General features: G+C 53.1%; 1 protein-coding gene across 24 annotated transcripts in view; it reads right to left on the bottom strand.

Moving 5' to 3' along the window:
* Positions 1-21,784, bottom strand: part of EPB41 (erythrocyte membrane protein band 4.1) — a 94,636-nt gene extending 72,852 nt beyond the window's left edge. For 3 of the 24 annotated variants that reach the window (XM_048327125.1, XM_048327143.1, XM_048327141.1), the window contains exon 1: positions 12,767-12,945. Coding sequence is in view for 3 of the 24 variants with exons in the window: in XM_048327140.1 (XP_048183097.1) it covers positions 13,098-13,332 (235 nt within the window). In the remaining 21 variants the exon portion in view is untranslated. Of the gene's footprint in view, positions 1-12,766; positions 12,946-13,097; positions 13,339-21,765 lie in introns of those variants that run through there. The other 21 variants (XM_048327129.1, XM_048327131.1, XM_048327145.1 and 18 more) reach the window with 16 other exon arrangements.
* Positions 21,785-23,119: the final 1,335 nt, after the last annotated feature.

Below are 23,119 nucleotides of genomic sequence, written 5' to 3'. Positions count from 1 at the left end.
GGCGGTAGGAGAGACGTGTTTTACCACTTTCCGAAAATCAAATGCTGTCAGGACAAACACTGTGGATGCTCATGCAGAGCACACGGGCACTTGACGGGGAGATACCGGAGCCAGGAGCTGTAGGTTTGGAGTAATATCGCCCAAAGCATTTTTAGGCTTTAGGAACATACAATGTTTGGAAACAGGCCGAGAGGAGTCCTCACTCCTCAGGATTGCTGCTTTCCCATGAAATGCTTTGCTTCTGATAAGATTATTTGTTTTAACTTGCAATTTTGAGATCAGGTGAAAACACAGGTAATTCCTGTTCTCATCATCTAAATTGTTACAGGAAATAATGAATGTGTTTATATTAGGGAAAAAAAAAATCATCCTTCTCTCTGTTTCATACGGCTCTGAGTTTTCAAGGTAAGGAACACTATGTTTATCCTGATATTTACCTTCCACAGCAGATTACGTTTGACCATGGGAATCCTAGAAAATCCTCACCTTCTTTATTAAGACCATGGCAGCAGAGATATGCAAAGGACCGCACTGCCTTTTAAATCACATCCAATGCTCAAAACTGCCCCAGAAGTGCAACTGAAGATGCAAGATGATGTAAAATACAAATATCAAGGGTATCAGCATCACTGACACGTGACACACAACCCTTAACAACCACAAAATGCTGCAGGAAAACCTTCAATTCATTAAAAATATGGCTGGACCAGCCATTAAAACAGAAAAACAACCTACTTTGGATCTCCACAAAGCAACCTTTGAAGTGAAGGGAGCAGCTCCTGGGGCAGTGACACATGAGTTAGCTAATTGTGAAAGGAATTGCACTCCACAGCAGCAGCAGCCAGGGCAGAGCCCCTCCGCATCCCTCATACAGACCCAGCATATTCTCTGCCCCACGAGACCTTACAGGGATTATTTTTACATATCTCAACTGTGAATAAGAATCACTAATTCAAAGACCATCCCTCCAGATCTAGCAAACTAAGGCAAGCAAAATCCAGCATTTTTGAAAAGCCTTCAAATCCTAAATGGAAAGAGCAAGGTAAGGCAAAAATGGAGTTTGTGGTACTGTTCAGAAATAAGATTTTCATGGAATAGTTTGGGTTGGAAGGGACAAATTTTGCCTTGCTTCTCCAGTATCTTAATTAAATTAACACACAGAATTATAACTGAACCAGCATAGCACCTACCCCAGAATTTGGACAATCTCTAAGAAATTTCCTCTTCACCACCAAACATGCAATTCTTGAATAACCATTTACACAGCCATAGAGGGGAGACTTGCCAGACCCTGTCCAAAACCAGCTTCCCCAAACCAGCGCACAAAGGGTGAACAAGTTCCTTTTCCCCAGAAAACACGGAAGCAAGGACTTGGGACACTTGCAGCTGCAGCACTCAGAGGTGGTCGAGGTGGATTTTAACTCATTCCAGACCCTCTGGAGTAATTTTCATTACAAACGGTGCCTTGCTGGAGATAGGAAATAAAAATACGCCTTGGTGGAAAATCCAGATAGCTGAAAAGCATCGCTTCCCAGTGGGTTAAGGTGTTTTCTTGAGCTAGAACTCAGGAGAAAGCAGGATGCACAGACAGGAAAGAGCCGTTGCCTGACTGATGCCAGACCACAGCATCCACATTTGTCCCATGGGTGGGTGAGCAGGCATCGGTCTGTGAAGCCCGAAGCACTTCCCCGACAGCCCTTCCCCGCCATATCTCCTTCCTCCTCTTCCTCCTGCACAATGGACTCCGGGCAGAGCTGGGGATCCCAGCTCGGCCACAGCAGCCCGGGCAACCCCGCCCCAGCAAAGGCGAACACTGGGTGCCAGCTCCCCTGAGCTGTGTGTCCCTATCCTGCTATCCCCATTTCTTGCCTCCTGCAGAATCTGTCTCGGGCTGAGCCTCAGCCTTTTGACTTCCAGAACTCCATGTCACACACAGCCCCACGGAGCCCTCGCACATGAGCCACGCGCACACACACTGTGCACACACAGACACACTGGATTCAGTCACACAAACACACGCTTCACACACAGATACACTGTGCACACACAAGGGGCAAACACAGACATGCTGCACACACACAGAGTGTGTGCACACATATACATGGTGCACACAGAAACACCAAGCACACTCACCTGGTGTGCACAGACACATGGTGCACACACACGCACAGATTGCACACGCACTGCGTATACACGGAGTGCTCACACGCACAGAGCTCACAGCAGTCACACCACACCCCCGATACAAACGACACACACGGGGTGCTTGTGCAGACCACGCGTGCACACTGCAACACCCCACGCACACACACCCTTTACACGCACAGGCACACTGACTGCACACACTCGCTGTGCAGACGCACCTTGCACAGATGAGCACACGCACTCACGCGGTGCACAACCACACACGCGCACATACACGTGCCCACCCGCACAGAGACCGCGGGCACGCACCGGCCCGCCGTTTGCGGACAGGGGGACAGGGACACAGGGACACCGGGACACAGGGACACCGGGACACGGACCCGCCGCGCAAAGGCCGTGCGCGCTCCCCCGAGCCGCGCACACGCTCCCGCGCGCACTTACCCGGCCGCCCCCGCGCGCAGCGCCCGCCGGCCTCACACCGAGCCCCGCAGAGCCCCCGCTGCGGTGCGGCACCCCGGGGCCGTGGCGGGCCGTGCCGTGCCCAGCCAGTCGCTCTGTCTCCGTTCCTCCCCGCTCCGCGCCCGCCGCTCCGCGCCCGCTGCCGCCCGCCCGCGGCTCTGCCCCCCCCGGCCCCGCCTCCTCCCCCCATAACACTGTAGTAAGTTCTCATTGGCCGAGGGCGAGGGGCGGGACGCCAGCGCCGCCTCGCTATTGGCTACGGGGAAACCGCGGCTGGCGGCGCGGGCGGGGGAGCGCGCGCCCCCTCCTGGCTCCCCCCATCCCGTTCCCTCACGTTCCGCTCCCGCGGGCGGCCCGGAGGGACCGCTCAGAGCGGCCGCCCTGAGCCCGCTACAAAAACACCGCGGCAGCGAGAGCCTGAAATAACGGGGCTACCGCCTGTTCCTGCCACCAACACACCCCTCCTCGCTAAGGTGATGGTGGCGGGGGGGCGATAATTTGGCGCCGCACGGGTCCGGTAGGAACGGGGCAGGAGGGGTCCTGCCCGCCGGTACCGCGGGCGGCAGCGCCGCTCCCCCTCCCTCCGTGACCTAGATTTTAAATACCGTTCGCTGCCTCCCAGAGAAAGTCGTGGCCCAGCTCTGAAGGGAGACCCGGGGTGGAGAAGCAAGGAGGAGTGTATGAAGAAACGGGGGGCGGGGGGGAGGGGAGCGTTGGGGTTTTCTTTATGCTGTTATTATATTCTTCATTTTTTAAGCATAAGGCTATTCGTAATCGGACAGGTACTGCCTCAGTCTGTGGCAAGCCAAAAAAAAACGACAATTGAGGTAGCGACCGCTGGTCAACAAGAAACCCCCGAGGAGCTCGCCCTGCCCCTGCTCTGGAATCCCGCACCTACGGCATGGACCGGGTTTTCCTCGCTTACAGCCAAATTAGAATCAAGTTATTTTTGTCAAGCAGAGCTGTCCAGCTCTCCGTGCTACGTACATCAGAGCAAAACATTCTGCCGAGTGCCTCTTGAGCACTTCCAAAGGCTCCAGCAAGGCTGCTGCCAGCCTGCTCATCTCAGGAACCAAATCGCCCTTAAATATTTGCACAATCCCAAAATACGCCTGGCACCAAGGTATCTCCGTTTGTCTCCCAAAGAGAATTAAGGTCTCGGACACATTATTCTGCTTGGATTAAGAGCAACCACCCTGCCTCTTCATCAGCAGATAATACCCAAGGCTGATGCACACCCTGGCTTGGACAGCTCCATCACCATGTTGAGCCTGCACTGGTACCTACCTAGCAAGGGCTACTCACACACTGAGGGCATTTGTGCTATATGGGAGCTAAAAATACCCAGATTTTTAGAAAAATTAACATGCTTCTCACACCTATTTACCTTTTCTCCTTTATGCATCCATGACACTCAGCTCTGCCAAGAAGAACGGGGCAGCTCCTCTTTGTCTCAGTGTTGAGACCACTTGCAAAAAGCTCCTTAATGAGAGGTAAGGCGGATATTTTTGCCTTAAATCTGGACTACGTGGTGGTTTCCTTGGACTCAGATGAGCACATTTCATTAAAAAAAACACAGGCTGGGAAAGGTCTGGCGGCTCTAAGTCGCTGCTCCTACATTAGGGACACGTAGTTCCCTTGAAACATGCCCTGAAGCTCTGACTTCAGTCCCCAGTGCAATAACTTAACACATTTTAATAGCCCAGGCAGTGCATGGAGGAGCGTGAGATGTTCAGTACTGACCCACCACAACTGCTACGTTTGCTACTGCTCACCCATGGGTGGGCTTAAAACACTGCCAGAAGAGAAATACAAATCCAAAGGGCTTTGAGGAGAAAACCATGGAGCAAAGAAACCACAATTTTTGGTTGGCAACAGCTTCTTGCAACTAAGAAAAACAAGCAAACAAACCCGCACTGCTTCATTGTACACCACACACAGCAGATTACATGGAGGAGAGACTAGGGCAACAAAAACTTTGCATCAAAGCAGTGATTTAACACCACACAGCGCATCATCCATCGCGCTCAGATCACCAGATGATCCCCAACTCCATCTGCCAGCAGCTGAGAACAGAGAGCAGCAGCTCCTGCACTTTGTATTCCCAGGTGAAGCATTTATCCACAGGGAACACTAGTGCAAGCTGCCAGTGCGCTGTGCACGAGGGCAAAGGATGCTGTCACCTCTTCAGACCCTAAACAAATGGTTGGGAGTTTGATTGGCTCCAAAGCTAAAGGAAGAGAAACTAAAAAGTTGAGTTATCAAATATGAAAAGAGGCACTTGGTCTGTGCCACGAGAGGCTGAAAAATGTTCTTCTGGGGCAAGGGGATCTGAGCCTACACCAAAGCAGTTTTTTACAGGGAGCAGAAAATATGGGGAAAAAAGGAAAAAAGAAACCCAAAACCACCACTCTTGTGCACATGGAAATACACCCCCATCACCACCACACTTCTGCTTGAAGTCACTGGCTTAGCTTCTTTTTCCTTCCTACACAGCCCCAAACTGACCTCTGAAATCCCATAGGAAGTAATGGAAATTTCTTAAATTCTTCACTGTAAGAACAGTTTACCCTGTGCCAAGCCCCGATTGCAACTATTTAAAGAACTCTCCCAGTTACAGCTGGTTTAAGTCGCTTTATGGGAGTCATCTAGAGACACAGAATTATTTTAATAAGTCAGGATTTCTTGGTATTTGCCTGCTGGATATAGGAATAAGGACAGGAATTATATTCATTTTAGGCATGCGTTTGGAGTGGCTAAGGCAGAGGTTGTTCCTTGCAAGGTAAAAGGCCACTGGGAGCACTCAGATCCTGATGGATTCAGTCAGTGCAAACCAACTGGGTCATGGAGAACAATGCCAAACCTTGCCCTCTGCCTGGGTGATGTGCAGGCACTTGCAAGGAGCTCAGCAGGACACACTGCAGCATCCTAGGAGCATCCAGACAGCAGATTAAATCCAGCTCAAGCAAGTTCTTCATAGAACAGACCTTTTTAAGGTGATCCAGCACTCTACAGGCCCCACAGGACACACTCCTGGTATGATTTGTTGTAAAACAGGGCTCCCAGTTTACATCAGTGCCGGGGAACACTGCCCAGAGCATTACTGGCACAACAATAAAAGGCACAGAGCTCTCCTCTTTGTCCCGAGGAGGAGCTCCACCAGTGAGGAATTCCCAATCTAAACAAAGCAATTGTGCATCACACTGGTGCTGTGCTCCCTCCCCCAAACCAAGCAGGATTTAAGGTGAAGAGAACTACTCGGGATTACATCAAGTTCTAGGAAAACAAAGAAATTAAGCTGGTCAGATGAATCCTTTATCTATCCTGCTCTAAATGAGCCACATTACGCACACATTTGTGAACACACAACAGGCACACTCTGTTTCTGTGCCTCGTTCACACACTTTGCAAACAAGCGCTGCTGCGGCAGCCATTTCACAAGAGCAAACAAGGTGGGAGGAGAGCAGGTGGCTCAGTTTTGCCAGTTCCTGGCCCTCTGCCCTTGGCTCCTCTTCCAGCTTTGCTGTCACCATCAGCAGTGCTGATTTGGCCGTGAGCAGAAGACAGGAATGAGGACGAAAGGAAACCTCTCTTCAACTTCTCAAGCTTTGTGTTCCTGTAAAATGGTGATCTAGAATTAAGATATTGCAGGTAAATGATTCACCTAGAAGGAAAGGAACCTTCAGCTAATGCTGCATTTCTTCCCGGCCCACCCCTCTCGCCAGCACAGAATTAACTGCTGAAAAAGCCTCTGACAGGCTGAACTGCAAACTCAAGGAATTTTCACTAAGGTCTAGAACACTTTGCACTGCTTTGCTACAACTCACGTGCACAGTGAAGGCAGCCTGGAATATCTACACTCACCTGGCTCTGTATCATGTATTTAACCAAAGATTAAATGTAGTCCAGCCCATCATAACACTCTCCAAAATCAACATTCATCGCTGAGATAGTTATTAAAGGGCCAAGGAGCACCCTCCATAGCTAAAGAGACTGAGTGATTTAGGTATTGGAATCACACTTGGCATCAGGGCAGTTCACCTCCAATTTTGCTAAATCCAAACTGCTTCTCCCATCCTTTTCTGTGTGGTTTCGTTCTGGAGAGTTTTCTTTTGTTGACCGTAATTTGTAGCCTTTAAAGGCTGCTGTTGCTAAACTAAAACCGCATATTCTTTCCCATGGGCAGAAGAATCCCATTTTTGAGCCATTAGATCTTTTTGGTACTGGGCTGGCTCATATGGATCCCTTTTGGGCAGATGGGGAAAGCAGAAGGGGTGGCTGGGAACTAAGTCTGTACACCCAGGAATTCCCATCCCACCTGCAATCTGGTTAATTGATACAAAAAGCTCCTGTCATGGCTTTCATTGATTTGTATGAAGCTGATGTTCATTTGAGTCAGTGTCTCGCAGCACAGCAGACAAGCTCCAAGAAGAAAGAGGAATAAAACAGAAGAGAAGCTTCAGTTCTCTCCAGGCTGTGTGCCAGTGCAGGGAAGAACAGCTCCTGGAGAGTCAGCTTTGTTTAGACTTAGGGCTTAGAGTCAGTGCGTAAAGCACATTTCTGCCAAGATGCACCATTAAAGATTAGAGAAGGTCAGCTGCAGCCTGCAGGATCGAGTGTTCATACAGCGAATGTTTCTATATTGGCAGAGAAATACTTTTCCTCTCAAGTACGAGTAGGAAGTATTGAACATACGAGTGGCTGCAGTGAAAGGATCTAGAAAGAGTTTAATAAAGCCTGGAGAATAGATTATAGGTGATGCTGTGAATACAGGCAGTGCAGGCTCAGGAAAAGGCAGTCAGTGTGGCATGAGCCTGAGCTCCAGAAACAACCCAAGAAACTGACTGAACCATGGAAAAAACCATCACAGGAGCCTCAGACTGTCCCACAGCACACCCATCTCCACCACCTCGAGACCTCACCTTCCTTCCAAGCATTTACCAGGATTTCATTCTCTGGCAGTCTCAGTAAAAGATGACATGACTAAAACCAGAGGAGTGTGTTCACAGACAGCACTTGACTCCCTACCCCTCTTTAAGGAATGCTGCTGGAAACCCCTATGTTTGGGCAGCAGGAAGAAGTTCAAGCCCTTGCGTCAGCCTCCTAAACCAAGCAGGACCAGCCAGCCTGGCCAGGGAAGCAGCTGTCCCTTCAGCGGGGGACAAGCTCAGCTATGCAGTCTTTCTTGAAATGCACCCAAAAATAACAGTGAGTGCCACCAAGAGACCAGAGCTTCGGCAGGGAGGCAGCCAAGCTGCACCACTAACAAAAGATGTCAGGGGGTGATTTACTCCTTACATGGATGAGGAGTCAAACTGCAACCAAGAGAGACTCTGGCTTCTTTTAATAACACCAGGTAGGTGTGTTTTGAACTGCAGCTTCTCCCCAGAAAGGCACCAATTCAGTGAAGGAGATTTGACTCCATACTGTTACACTCTTGCTGGGCAAAGAGCATCCCTTGGCTTCAAAATGCCCAGAGCTCTTTGGTTTGGGGAAGGACAGTTTCAAGATCAGGGTTTATTTAGGACTAGTGTGTACCTGGCTGTAAGTTTGAGGCAGATACTTGGTAGAGAGCATTCGGGTCTGCACTAACACATCCCATGTAATCCAAAGGCCAAGCAGCAAATTCACGCAAGCCACGAACCCAGCACTAGTCAACAGACAGCAACTGGTGATCAAGGGCTAGACCTGTGCCTCAGTGAGGGACACCTGGAAAAACCCAACATTTATTTAATTAAAATTTTACCAATGGATAACAAATACAACTTCTAACCATTATTTTTTCCACAAATAAGAGCCGAAGCTCTGCACCACCTTGTCCAGCGCTGCCTCCCCTGCCTGACACATCCTTGGACCTCGCAGGGTTTGTCTTGAGCTACTAAACTGGATCAGACTCATCACTCTGAGTCCTGCCTATGGATGTTCCCAGAACCTGATAGAGCACAGCCAAAGTCTGCCCAGAGGCATTTCTGCAGGTGCACAATGATTAATTGGTGCACATTTCCATATCGCAAATTAAAAAGATCTCAGCTTGCTTGAAATGCAGTATATTAACCTCTGAAACGGGCAGTCATGGATACCAGCTTCAAAAAGATTAATATCAATAAGACAGAATCCCAGACGATAGCATCCCACTGCTGTCAGTTTTTCTGGAGCTCAAAATAAGGCATTTTGGGGGTTTTTTAAGGTAGTAACCTTCCATGCTTATTTTATTAAGAAAACCCAAAGTGGTTCATATTTATAGACAGAATCCAAGTAATGGAGGAGGGCGAGGGGGATAAGAAGTTGTCAAGGAAAGTTGTGGGCATGGACGGAGAGACAGGGAGGCGAGGGCAGGAAGCATACTGCCATTGTCACAGTTAATTGCCAAGAGTCTGAAAAGCTTTGTAACTAAAATAAATAACAACTCTGTCTTTTCAGGGCGTTCTGCAGGTCCACTGAGGCTGCACAGTAACAGTGCACACAGTAAATCTTTGGAGCAGGAGACGCAGCAGCAGCTTGGAGACGCCAGTCTCACCCTGCACTCACTGCAGGCTGCGTCAGAAAAGCTAATAATCATTAAGCTGCCATCTTTTATTTCTAATTATTTGTCTCCACAGCAGGGTTTCTCCAACCATCAAGCAAAAGGGAAGCAAGTCTCAAAGGAGTAACTGTTTTGAAGTGGGCTCACAGCTGCCACGGCATGAATGGCTCTCCAAGAACAGTAGCAACTGCTCTGCACGGCCCACGGAGCTGGGAGGGAAAGCATCTCTGTTTAGGCTGGTTTTCAATGTCGGTTTTTAGGTCAACTAAAACAGCTTTTCTTATGCAACAGAAAGCTCACTTGCTTTGGAGTTTTTGCTTTCATTTAATTAGATGGTAATTCAGAGGGCAGCACTGCTATTCTGAAAGCCACAATGAGAACTGCTTCACTGCTTTACAAAGCAACAAAGTGAAAACACTGAGCTAAGCCGGCCCTAGAACTTGACACCACATCGGAGTCTGATGGTCCCCTCTGAGAGGGTGGGACAAGTGAAAGAGATACCCTGCTGCCACATTTCCATAGAATCATGGAGTCATTTAGGTCGGAAAAGCCCTCCAAGATCAAAGAGTCCAACCATTAACTCGACAATGTCAAGCCCACCACTAACCCATGCCCCTAAGTGCCACATCTACAAGGATTTTAAACCCCTCCAGGGACAGGGACTCCATCACTGTCCTGGGCAGCCTGCAAGAAGTGTTTCCCTAATACCCAACTTAAACCTCCCCTGGCACAGATTGAGGCCATTTCCTCTTCTCCTGTCCCTTGTTCCCTGACCGATCCTCCCCTGGCTGCCCCTCCTGTCAGGGAGCTGTGGAGAGACAGAAGGTCCTCCCCAAGACTCCTTTTCTTCAGGCTGAGCCCCTTTCCCAGCTCCCTAAGCCACTCCTGGTGCTCCCGACCCTTCCCCAGCTCCGTTCCCTTCCCTGGATACACTCCAGCCCCTCGATGTCCTTCTTGTTGTGAGGGGCCCAAAACTGACCCCAGGATTCAAGGTTTGGCCTCACCAGTGCCCACTACAGGGAGACTGCCCTGGTCCTGCTGGCCACACTGGTGCTGGTATAGGCCATGTATTACTTGCCTTCCTGCCCACCTGGGCTTATGTTCAGCCACCGTCAACCAACAGAAGAGGTTAAAGAAGAACATCTCACCAAAAGGTGCTAGAAACCTCATTTGTTCTTCCTCTTTGGGCTATGTGTAAACAAAAACTAAGGGGAGACCCAAATTCACAACACAACAAGCTGTCCAAGGGCTCCGCAAAGCAGTGCCCTTCTCCAGGTCACCCATGAAATCTGGGATAGAAAGAAACAACATGTATAGATAAAGATGACAGCACATGGCTTCCAGCAGCACCAGTGCCACCATATGGAAAGACAGAGCCCAAAGGCAGCCTGTGAACAGACACCCTGCACCTGCCACCACAGACACAGCTCTGAACAATTTTTCAGCCATGACCTCACCTTGGATTTCTTGACAGGCTTTAAATAATGGCAACATATGTGAATCTCAGCTCGAAGGTCAAGAGCAAAACCCCCACCAGAGACTCCTCTTGCATTTTCAGCATTTTCCTTCATGGTTTCTGCCCTGCAGCTACTCTCGGCTTCCCTCCATGGAAGCTGCTGGTGTGTTACTTTCAGGACTGATGCCCAACACTTACCAGGTCAAGAGAGGAGATTATCTTACTAAAACTCCTATGCATTTTATGTTTACCTATAAGATAAGCCAGGCTTAAAGATGGAGAGGTAATCTGAGCCTGCTGTTTTCTCTGCTGGGTGAGGGTCAGGGCTGTCCCTGAGCCAGTGAAACTGTACCACACCCCCTTTATCTTTGCCATCCCTAACAAGGTACCACTTGGCTTTCTTGTTTGCTGACAAAGATTGACACCAAGTATTCAGCAAGCAGCAAATTTCATCTCATATCAGGATCAAAACCTCCAAAGCCTGTAACAAGCAGGACCACCAAAGCGCAGTTCTCTCCCCTCTGTGCGATACATGCAAGAAAACAGGTAAAATAACACAGAGTCTGCTCTGGGGAGAGGAAACCAGGGATTGTCCACGTTATCAGCATTTCCCAAGGGAGAAAGTTGCCTTTGACCAGAGACTTGTCACACAGAGATAGTCAGATGGGTGACTGTCCTGAGGAAGAGTCTGAGCAGGAAGACTCTCTGGCCAAAGACCTGCTCCAGGCTACCCTGGCACAGCTGCAGCTGCTGTGCTGGTACAGCTTTGCCTCTCACTAACCCATTCCAACCATCACACGAGTGAGCACTTGTATCTTGCTCCACATCCAAGCTCACAGCAGCTTCCAGCTGTACCTTTCACGTGGAGGGAGTTTCATTCTGCATTCAAATGACTGCCGGGTGTTTGGTGGAGTTGGAGCTCAGCACCTCTGACCAAGGCAGGTTTTCTAGTTAATTAACGATCCTGCTTGTAGAGATTTGGTAGCAAAACTCATTCAGATCAGGAGGCAGCTGCTCATCTTCCAAATATAGTGCTCACTTCTGAGTAAGAACAACAGGTTTGTGCTTGGATTTGATTCATCTCTCCTGCCCCGCCATGAGGCATTGTATAATGATGTCGAGTTTAAGAATAAAGCAATCTGTTCCCAGCACCTTCCTCTGCTTTCCCTTCAAGTCTTTCATCAATAACTGGCAGCAAATGGAATGCTCAGGCACAGAGCAGAACTGCTCTAAATGTGCTCTTACTGGAAGAGGAGAGGATGTTATTGAGGAAGAGGAGTGATGGACAGTAGAGGGGAAAGCTTAGTGGGAGGACAGTTTGAATTTTAAAAAAGAAAAAAAGTAAATTTAAAATTACTGAATTTTCCAGAGATCACAACCTCAATGCAAAGGCACCACTGCATCCAGAGAAACAGCTTCACCAAGCAGATCCCTTCCTTCCCTCCACCCTGAGCACACACACCTTGTCCTCAGAGGCTTGAATATACAAACACCACCTCACGGTCAAGTTCAGGGGAGGCACCAAACCTCTGCAGGGAAACCGTAAGAATCCACCCCACCAGGGCAATTTTTCCCCCATGCAAAGCAGGCTCTCCATGAACACAAACTGAAAACATCAGTGCCTGATGCTCTTCTCCAAGCTTGACATACACTTCCCCTCCTCTCCTGCCAGAAGAGCCTCAGGCTCCTCTCCCTGCCCTGCAAAGCCCCAGACATCCATGGCTTGCAAAGGGCAAGGTGGTCCAGTGCCATCAGAGAGCCCCTTTCACAACCACAGCACTGACTTGCCACTAACAGATGTCAGGAGACATCCTGGGAGGAACAGGAAGCATTGCTTTCCATTCTCAAAAACATTTTCCCTTCCATTTGCTCACTTGCTGGCACTTAGTGTGTTTTTATCCCCAGGTCAGTGCTCCACAGCCCAGGCTAGTAGGAAAAACTACTGCTGGGGGCTTCCACATATTATAAAATACAGCAATTTCCAGGCCAGCTAAGTGCTTTTCAATATCCAAAATCTTCACACACACACAGACAATAAATCATGCTGTTTGACAACAACCAATGCTTCAGAGTTTAAGACAGAATAAACAGGTCAGTTTATTATTTAAATAGGTCAGATCACTAAGTTGAAGCAACTCATTTCAACCATTTCCTCCCACTGATCTAACAAAGCAGGTACTTACCCAGAGATGAGACAGCCGGGCCAACCACACAGGCGAGGCACCAAAATCCATCATGGGGCAATGGATAGAAGAGAAAGGAGAACAGACACTGGTCAATAAGCAGTTCCAGCAAAACACGAAAAACCCATGCACCCACCAAGAAAACCCCTCGAGCCATAAAGCCAAGTGCTCACACTTGTACCCACATGAGCAAGGCAGCAGAGAAAACTTCAGTATCTGACTCTTCCCAGAAGTGAAGGTGGAACCGGATGTTCACGGTCAGCCACTTCTTAGAAATGTAAACACCAAGTGGGGAAGGAAAAAAAAGTCAAAAACATCAACCCGGCATTACCTAACGCTGATAATACAGCGAGCAGTGACGCAGGCACCCCATGCCTGCCAGCGTCCACTGAGTACAGCCTCCCGTGAGTACAGCCTCCGGGGCCAGCCCCAGGGCACGGGCCAGGCAATGCCGAGCTCCGGGCACAACCGGGCTGGAGGAGCAGTGAGCTCCGCGGAGGCTGGACGGGCTGGCCCCGTGCACTTCTGCGCCCGTCCAGCTCCTCCGGACTTATGTAACTTCTCATGCAAACTTCTGGAGGCCTGGACACAGCCCAGCGCCGCCAGTCCCGACTCCACAAGGCTCCAACTGAGCCCTCTAGTGGGCTTCAAAAACTCCACAAAACACCAGGAGCCTTAATTTAATTAACACTCTGCCAGAGGCCTCTAAACCCTAATCCTCTCAACAAAAGGATCATTAACTAAATGAAGAGATTCAAGAGAGCAACGGTGCTCCCAGCCACAGCAAGGCTGGCTGTGTGCTCCGGTGGGCCGAAATTCAGCCAGATCCTCAACCCATACAACAGCCCCACTGAGGGTACAGGGACCTGCCTCACACAAGCACACAGTCGAGCCCTCGTGGCACAAGTCTGGCATGATGCCACTCAACAGTTACTCTGCCATGCCAGAGAATCACAGAATCATGGAATGGTTTGTGTTGGAAGGGACCCTAAAGCTCATCCCATTCCAACCCACTGCCATGGGCAGGGACACCTTCCACTAGACCAGGTGGAGAGATGGGCACAAGCCCATACCCACCCTTTGGGATGTACCATTATGCCAACAGTCCCAGCGCCGTCATCTCCATCGAGACTGAAAACCCAAACTGCCGAACCAGGAGAGGAGCTGGAGCACCATTTGTTTTTTAAGTGTTATTATCCAGCCTGGATGCAGGTCAAGAGCAGCTCTCCTTTCTAGAGGCAGCCTCAGTTCTGCAGCTGAAGGCTGGGAAAACATTTCCATCTTGTCCAGCCCTGCCAGCATGAACAGCAGGAAAGGCTCCCCTCACCAAGGAGCTAGGGTGTACCTTGGCAGAAGAATTCACAGCACACAGGGTGCAGTCAGGGAAAAGCCTTCACAGTCAAAGGTTCCCAGCCCACATGCCTCAACCCAATGTGACAGGGATGAAGATCTTGCCCTTTGCAGGTGGCTCTCTTGGAAAGTCACCTCCAGCTTCGGAGCCACACAGAGGATCCAGAACGGCTGTGAGGAGCACATCCATGAGACAGCTCATTAGCATGGTGAACAGGAGCAGAAGAGCTTAATTACAGGGCAGGAATCGTTCCCTCTGGATTTGAATGCCAGCAGCAGCCTCAGCAGGACCATGCTGCCCCACAGGACAGGCATTCCTCAAAAGCACCTGCAGCCAATGTCATCTCTGCCCGTGGTGAGTGGGATCCTGACTGGGGCTCTGAATGGTCTGCAGAGCCTCAGGCTCCAAATGTGAGAACCCAAAATGGGGAAGAATTCAGGTGTTGCTTGCAGAAAAAGCTTCTCTGCCAGTAGCAGTCTGCACAGGTCTGGAGATGCTAGTGCAGGCAATGGTCCCCTGCTTTTGGTGCTGTGCGTGAGCACCCCAGTCTACGAAGCAGCTTCTGAGGCTCAAATCAAGCAGTTCACCAGGACAGAGAGAGCAGTGGCTGCTGGTGGGGCAGTCACACCCCAGAGGCTGCCACATCCTGGGCAGGGTTTTTGGGATGGCCAGGAGATGCTTTAGTGTGCTATCTCTCCTCAGACCAACACAGCCTTCCCTGGGACCTCAGCCCTCTATGGTGCCCACCAAGCTGGTCACAGACCCTCCATGTTTGGGACCAGATGCTGGACAGCATTTGCAGAGGTTTCCATTTTTAGCCTTTGCCCCCAGATAGAGCCTCCAGGATAGAGCTGACATGTCGATGCCTCCTTGCCCAAAGATGCAGGAACAACTGTTCCCAGAGCTAATGAGGCTGTCCTGCTCTGACCCGGGGCAGTTTTCAGGATACACAGAATAAGCAATCCTCTCCATGTTCACCTCCTGGGAAAATCCCAAGAGCTCCCATCTCCCCAGACTGGGAAAGAACACAGATGGTCATAGAGATTAAAGTATACAGAGAATTAACCACCCCATGCAAATGAGCTTCTTCATCCAGCCCAGCACTGCCAGGTGGTTTGAGGTCCAGCACTTGGATGTGATCATCATGGCTTGCTGAGCTCTGATAACAGCCTCATATTGACCAGGACTGGGGCCAGGAAGCTGAGCAGGATGAAGACAATTTGTAGGGAAGGCAGGATGCAAACTGCTGGAGTCAGGCAGCTGCCGAAACCAAATTCACCTCCTGCTACAGCAGAAGAAAAAGCAGCAGCACCAGAAATAAGCCAGGTCAGCAGCACAGATCAATTCTGCACTTGGATATCTTGTGTGTTTCCACTCAAAGGCAGCTCGGATGGAGCAAGCTGCAACCACAATGTGAGCCATCGGACGCTGCTCGCACAGCACCAGGCGCCCATGGGATGGCAGAAGAAAACCCTCACCGGCTCCTGCTGCCTTTCCTAGAAGGCTGAAGTCTTGGCACCCAGCTGAGGCACGGGATCTGTCAGCACAGCACACTGGGATGGGGCCACATAACCTTCCCAAGAAAGGCAGGGTTTCTCCAGGCTACCTCCCAGGGAGGAGCTGCACCCCAAACCCACCAGCAATAGGTTTAAGTCTTATTTCATTTTTACTCAAAACCTCGGAAAAAATTTCAGTGGCCACGGACATCTTGTTCAGCCAGTGCCCAGCTGCCAGTGGATCCTTAGGGCCAAGTTTCAGGCCATGCCATGATGCAGATGTCTGCGTTTGCTATTAAAAGCCTCCACTCTGCACCCGAGGAAATCCTCAAGCAGTGCTGACCCCATCTGCCAGCCTGTGAGCCTCTGAGCAGCCCCGGATTGGCTGAGGCCAATCCCGGCCATACGGGAGAGGTTCACCTCCACGTCAGACACGGCACCTCCAGCACATCATCAACACAGACGCACGAAGTCACGTTACAGCTCAACGTGGCTCTGTGCCGGGCTAACATCTGCCCTCCCTCACTCCCACACTCAGCATTTAAGTTCACTCAGGGGCAGGGAGGCAACTTGTGCTGTCCTGTCCAATACATACCCTCAGCACAGACAAAGAGCTCCCCTCACGTTCTGAAGTGCCCACAAACAGCTTACCCCATCTCCACGGGGTTTTGGAGAGTGGGTGTAGAAATACAAGCCCTTGGATGGCTGGTACTATCCAGCAAGCACCTAAACCACCGTGGCAATCAGAGGGATCAGGTCACAGAAGTCACATACAGCATGATACACAGGTGCCTTAACACCCTGGTGATGCTTCGAGGCATCAGTCCACCCCACTCCCCCCCACAAAGCTGAGGTCAGTGCCAACACCAAGTTCTCCAGGCCCTAAGGCAGCTCAGAGCTTCCCCATAGCTGCCCTGCACTGCCTTGTTAGCAACACCTACCAGATTGTTGTAATGCCACTGCAGTCAACTCCAAAGGCTCCCAGCACACGCCAAGCCTCACATCCCCTCCTTAAATCCAGCTCTGGTCAACTGTGGCCAGATGTAATTACCTACATGAAAGGCTCTCAAAGCTGTCTCTAACAAGAGGATGTATTCATGCCATCAGGCTGGGGTTCCTCCTCCTCTGCTGCTTTCCAGGGCTCGAAAACTTGCCTCGCATTAAGTGGACCAGCAAGAACTTCACCTCATTTCTTGTTATGAAACCTTCCTTTCCCAGGAATGGCAGGAAAAGTCAGGTTTCTCAGTCATCTATCCACAAACAGGAGCAAAGAACATTTTAACAGGATTTGTTCATTTAACTGAATAGCACACAGGGGCTTTATTTGTGTTGGCAAAGGTCTTTGGGGTGAGCAAATGGAGGAGCAAGGGCAGGCCCCATGCCCCAAAACACTTCTCAGGGACCAGTAAACACGTCAAGGTCGAGCCCGTGGCCTTACTCAGGCCAGGATGAGCTCCCACAGTCTCAGCATCCTCCCAAAGGGGTTCCCAGCTGCCCCAAATCACCAGGAAGTCACCACCAGCCGGGAGACACAGCACAAGAAGATACCTCAAGTTCCCATCAAGCCTCTTCTCCTAAAATCTGCCAACAAGCGGCAGCTTTGGAGCCTTCCCGGAGCCTCAGGGTCTGACTTGAGGGGGTTCAGACAGCACAAAGCTGTTCCGACACCGCATTTGTGTCCCGACACAGACTCCAAGCCTGGAGCCCAGATGGTGGTTGTGTGAGCCTTGCCCATGGCGCCCCATCCTCATCTGGTAGTCCAGGATTTTCTCGGGGGGCATCAGGAGGGGACTAGACACAAACCATACTAATTGGATAGACGGAGAGTCCTGCAGTCCTACAAAGCTGCGAGCAGCTGCTCAGAACCTCTTGTGAACCACAAAAATAGTTTCATCTACAGAGAGTGGATTAAACGCCACAAACACCCTTTTCTTCCCTCTGTGCAAAGTGCATTTTCCCCCACTGCAGTCCCAAAACAAAATCCAGCCCCGCAGCTCAAACCAGGAAATTCAGCAAACTTTGAGCATGAACAATAGCAGGAGGATTTTCCAGACCTTCAAGCTTGTTTGGCAAGACCCAGATTATGTAAAGCACTGCTCTGCCATTGTCGGGGAAGCCGTGCCTGGAGCCAGAGCCAGCTGGCACCACACTGCCCACCCGGCACTGCCTGTACCCAGCAAAGGCAGCGGGGCTTGTGCAACACCACAAACTCCTTCCCAGGCACTTCCACTGCAGCAGCCACTGCCTTTCATTTTACACCTCATTGTTATGTGATTAATCATCTTCCCAGGGTCCTGGTTTTCCAGCCCCTTTACCACGGCTGTGCCCAGCGGTGTAGGATCCCTTCCATGGTTTAACTAATCCTTGGCTTTTCTGCCAGTTGGGCCACGCCGGAGGGCTGAAGCGCTTGTCCCTGTGCTCACATCCTCTGGGAAAACAATAGGAGAGCCTGGACTCATTCCACATTCAGCACCCAGCTGGAAAAACCCCTGAGGCAGGCAGGGTGGTAGCCGGCATCCATGGTACCCGGATCCCCGCATGATCCATGTCCCCTGGCAATGGCCTCGCACATGGTCCCGGTGCATTTACCTAATTAAGACTTAATGAAGTGGGGAGATCTATTGTGGGCCTGGCAGGGGAGCAGATGTGCCCTCTGAACCCGGCCACTGCCAAGGAAAGCACACTGCTGTCTACAGGGTGAATCAGCAAGAAAAGCTCAAGCCGGGATGTTCAGCCCTGCAAATTCCAGACCCCGCTGCTTTCTCAGAGCAGGGACGGAAAATGCTCTGGTCATCAGCAGCCTCTAGCGGGGAGAGGTGGACAGTCGGGCTGGCTGCTTCGGCCAGACCCCAGAGCCCCAGCCAGCCCACCCTGGCTGTCCCCACCAGCTCAGAAGGGGATGGCATGACAAAGTCCCAATGTCCCGGCATGAGAGACCCAAACCATCATGGCCTCATTGGGATAACCGCTGCGTGAGACTGCTCATCCCCTGAGTGCTGGTCCCAGGCTAAATAGGGACAACCAACTACAGCCCCTCCCGATGAATCCCAAGTCAGAGCTCCCACAAATCACTGCATGAAACAAAACTCATAAAAAGGACAACCGAGACATCCCCCTCCTTCCTGGGCAGCTCACCTCCGGGCTAATGGTGGGTAAGTCCACCCCCTTCCCAAATCACACCTCCAACCGCAGCATCCAGCGTGGCAAAGAGCCAATTATGACCCTACACTTCCAGCCATCACAGCCTCGAGCCTCTTCCTGCAGCTGTGAACACAAAGGTGAAACACTGCTGAGCAGAGACAGGACAATTCCTGCCCTCAGGGACAGGGACCACCTGCAGCCTGCCTTGCCCTCCGGGCAATAGCTGGGGAGGGAGCTCAGAAAAACCTTGCTGTATATTAAATCAGTGACATAACTTCAGAGTGCCCTGCTCGGAGAACAGCTGATGTTTTGCCCTCCCGCCGAGAGATCCTCTCCCCACCACTGGCTCCGAAAGGACCGTGCCAGCCTGGGGGGACGCGCGGTGCAGAGCGATGCGGCTGTAGGCAATTCCACCAGCTGCCAGGCTGCGCGTCAGGAAGAGGGAGCCTCATCCCAGCAGTACCGCTGCAGATGAGAAGGCAGTTTCTCTCCTCAGCAGGTTTCAAGCCCTCTTGGAAAGGCCTGAAGTTTCTCCTAAGCGCCAGGAAAAGCGAAGGGAAGGGACAGGGGACCCCCACATCCACGGAACATGTTGAGCACCACCATGGGAAGCAGTCTGATGCACAGATCAACTTTTTGCTGCTGCTGACTCGCCGTCACCATCGCCACAGGCAGAAGCAGCGTGTGCCCCACTTTGTGAGAGAAACTGAAGGGCTGCCAGCACATTGAGCTGGAGGAGACCCACATCTACACAGGCCATGGAACTGGGAGAGGAACTGTACTCCTGGTGGGATGCAAATGGCTCCACAAGTTTTAGCTGCCTCCTCCTCAGAGACAGGCATGGTGCAGCTGCACCACCACAGGCACAGTGGGTACGAGCAGGGCAATGGCTCAGAGGAAGGATTAAGCCAAACATGGAACCTTGGTCCCATGTCACCCCAACTCCGGTGCAAGTTACTTCCACGAACTAACAGGGTTACTCTGGCAGAAAGAGGACGCAAAAGAGACCTGACTCTGGCTCTCCTCTACAACTGCATCTGTACCTTCGCTAAGCCTTCGGAAGGGAGCACAGGGATGGGAACGTTCTGGGATGCACCTTGCAAGAACCCAACTTGCTCCCGTGCCCCAGAGCGACTTCTCTCCCAGGAGGCAGCAGAGATTCCCTGCACCACCAGCCTTTCCCATGCTGGCTGTTTGCTGCGGCTCAGCTGTTCCCACTGCCAGGCAGTGGCAGGGCATGTGCGACAGTGACAGTGCCAGGGGCCAACGCTGCACCCCAAACCTCGGCCCTGCGCACCTCACACAGCCTGACCTCATGGCAGGGCACGTGTGACCGATTATCAGCCCTTGACATTGTCCGACCCCTGGCTCAGCCTCACAGCCCCACCGCAGCCTCTCCTGCTCACACAAACCGCAGAGCAGTTGTTGGCTTTCCCCATGCGGGAGCCTCGGCGTAAGTCAATCCTCCGGCGAGGAGGCGGCTGCCCGTAGCGCCGAGCCAAGGCACACCCCTCCATTGCAACACAGCCCTAAAGATAGTCACTGTCCCCCACTGTCTCCTGCCACCCCGCCAGCCGCTCGGACCCCGCCAGGGAGCGGGGAAGGCAGCCACCACCGGCACAGCCCACGGCACGGACTAACGAGCAGGCTCACCAGCCTCTCGTCCCACCACGACTGCAGGAGGGCGAAATTCAGGAGAGGAAGAGATTGCAGTAACCGCCAGGCACGCCGCACACGCCTCTGGTTGCAACATCAGCGCAAAGTGTCCCCGTCGAGGAGGGGACGTGAAGACACAGACCCCCCCGCGGGCGTGGGGAAATCGATGGGAGGTTTCAGCGCGGCCACGACCGGCGCCGGGGCAGGGATCGACGGCAGGAGCAGCCCCCGTCGCTCCGCAGCTCGGCCACTGCTGCCGGCTTTGGGAACCGTCCCGGCGGGCGTAGACGGGGTCTCGGGGAGAGACCGCGGCCGTCCCGAAGCCACAGGCTGAGCTGCTGCACCTCGGGCACAGCCCCAGCAACACCGAATGCTCCGAGAACCAGAGCTGGACCCAAATGCCAAAGCGGGAGCTGCCACCTCCCAGGAAGGGACACCAGTGCTGCTGCCGTGACTGTGGGGTGCAGGGGGGACCCCACTCCCCGAGGCTGCACCTGCCTTTTCCCCTCCACTGCACCAGTGGCAACAACAGTACGGGGGGAAACATCCGAGTCCCAGGGTTGGCACTCCCCGTGAGGCAGGGCCCCATCCACCTCCTGAGCATGAACCCACTGTGGGCCCGTCAGAGCACCCCAGCCCCCCCACCCCACATCCTCCCCCTCAGCCCTACTCAGAGTCCCTAGGACAGCCCTAGTGCATGCCATTCCCCCACACCCAGCCTGACCCTACTGGGGATCCCCCCACTCCAGAGCACCTCTTCCCCATAGGCTTCCTGACAGCGCTGCAGGTGCTCCCCTGGTCTCCCCCAGCCCCCGAACATCCCCCATTTTTCCATAAACCCCCTGCTCCACACCTCAGTCACTGTGGGTCCCCCACATCTAGACTGACACCCCCACCCCCCCCCCCAAACCCTTAAGCACCCTAAAACACCTCACATCCAGCTTGACCTCTACGGGTGCCCCTGGTTCCCGCAGCCCCAGGTCACCCCACATCCAGCCTGACCCCACCAGACACCCCCTGCCTCACAGCACCCCATGTCCCCTGGTAACCCTCCCCACTCCATAACCAGCCTGAGCCCCCGTGTGCCCTCACAGCATCACAACCCCTCCTATGACCCCGCAGCCCACGACCAGACTGACCCACCACGAGTCCCTCTCGGGAGCCCCAAATCCTCCAGAACCTGCCTGACCCCTATATGCCCCAAAGCACCCCAGGACCCCCACAGCACCCCCGCACCCCATAACCTGCCTGACCCCTACAGCCCCCCACCCCCCAAAACCTCCCTCACCCCATAACAGGCCTGACACCCGAGGAGACCCCCACCTCCCCCCATGACCCCCGCCCCCCCCACTCACCGGGGCCGCCACTCCGCTCCGCGCTGCCTCCACCTGCACCGCTGGCCCCGCCCCCTCTGACGTCACCACGCGAACCCCGCCCCACTGCCGCGCCCACTGGCTGCCGCCGCCACCCGTCAGCGCGCGGAGGGGGCGGGGCCGGCGCGCGTCGCTGCAGTGGGCGGGGCCCGCAGGTGACGGGCGGGGGGTGGGGCCGGGAGATTCCTCCCAGCGCCCCGGGACGTCACAGGCCCATAAAAGGAGAAGGTGTTCCCCCACCGGGGTTCCTCCCGCGCCATGGCAGAGCCCCAAATCCCCCCCAAAACCAGCAGCAGCAGGGATTTTGTCGATTTTTTTGCTCACTTTCACCCTTTTCCTAAGTCTTCTTAGGGAAAACCCCGTCCCTGCTGAGGGCTGGAGGAGCCGGGGGTGTCCCCCTCCTGAGCCTACCGCAGGGAGGCTGCGCCGTGGCCGGAGCCGGTAACGGCGTCAGGGTCACTGAAGTGCCGCCAAACCCGACCCCATCCCTGGGGCCACGCCCGGGTTATCGGTGCCGCGCAGGCGGCTGCTGCGGAGATAAGGGGGAACAGGGCTTCCCCGAGGACGGGGATGGAGGTGGCGGCAGGATGGAATTCGGCCCCAGCACCAAGGGCCTCGCTGCCCTCTCCGCTGTCCTGGCGGTGGTGGTCCTGCGGGGGCACTGGGTGCCGGGACTGGGCTGAAGTAGGCGGGTGCTAGCCGGGGTCACGCTCAGCAGCCGGGTCCTCCCAGCACCCCTGGGGCCCCCCACATCCTCGTACCCTGCCCTGGGGACGGGGTGTCCCCATGGGGAGGTGCCTGGTGCCATCTAATGGGGACGCTGGCGAGGACCGTCACTGTGTGTCCCCCGCTGCCTCTCCCAGGGCCTTTGCAGCCCCCAGAGATCCACGGGCCGGATCGTGCCCCGAGCTCCGAACCTCAACACCACGCAGCTCGAGCGTGACAGGGGTTTGTTCCCCCGTCACCCACCCCTGCCCGGAAGCCCTAAGCCTTCCCCGGCGAGGATGAAGGTTTGGGAGCAGGAAGAGCCTCTCGCCCCTGCCGCGGTGCCGGGGTGGGAGAGGGGGGGAGTCCCTGGCTAATGTGATGAGAGGGGGATGAATCCATAAGCTGTTAAGCCACTGCAAAGCCCCTCGCGTTCTGGCCCTGTTATCACCGACTTCTGCTCACATCTGCTCCCGGGGTTATTTTTAATCGGGTATTAAGGACTTGTGGGTCCTTCCGCAGGCGGAGGGGGGGCTCTGCTTGTCCCCCCTCCAAGCAGTGGAGGGAGGAGCTGTGTTTTGTGGGCCGCAGAGATGCCTGTGAAACACTAACATCAATCCTGCTGCTATTT

The sequence above is a fragment of the Corvus hawaiiensis genome, chromosome 23 (assembly GCF_020740725.1).
Source record: "Corvus hawaiiensis isolate bCorHaw1 chromosome 23, bCorHaw1.pri.cur, whole genome shotgun sequence".
NCBI lineage: Eukaryota > Metazoa > Chordata > Aves > Passeriformes > Corvidae > Corvus > Corvus hawaiiensis.
The sequence above is the reverse complement of the archived record's forward strand: the minus strand, read 5'-3'. Positions and strand labels throughout refer to the sequence as shown.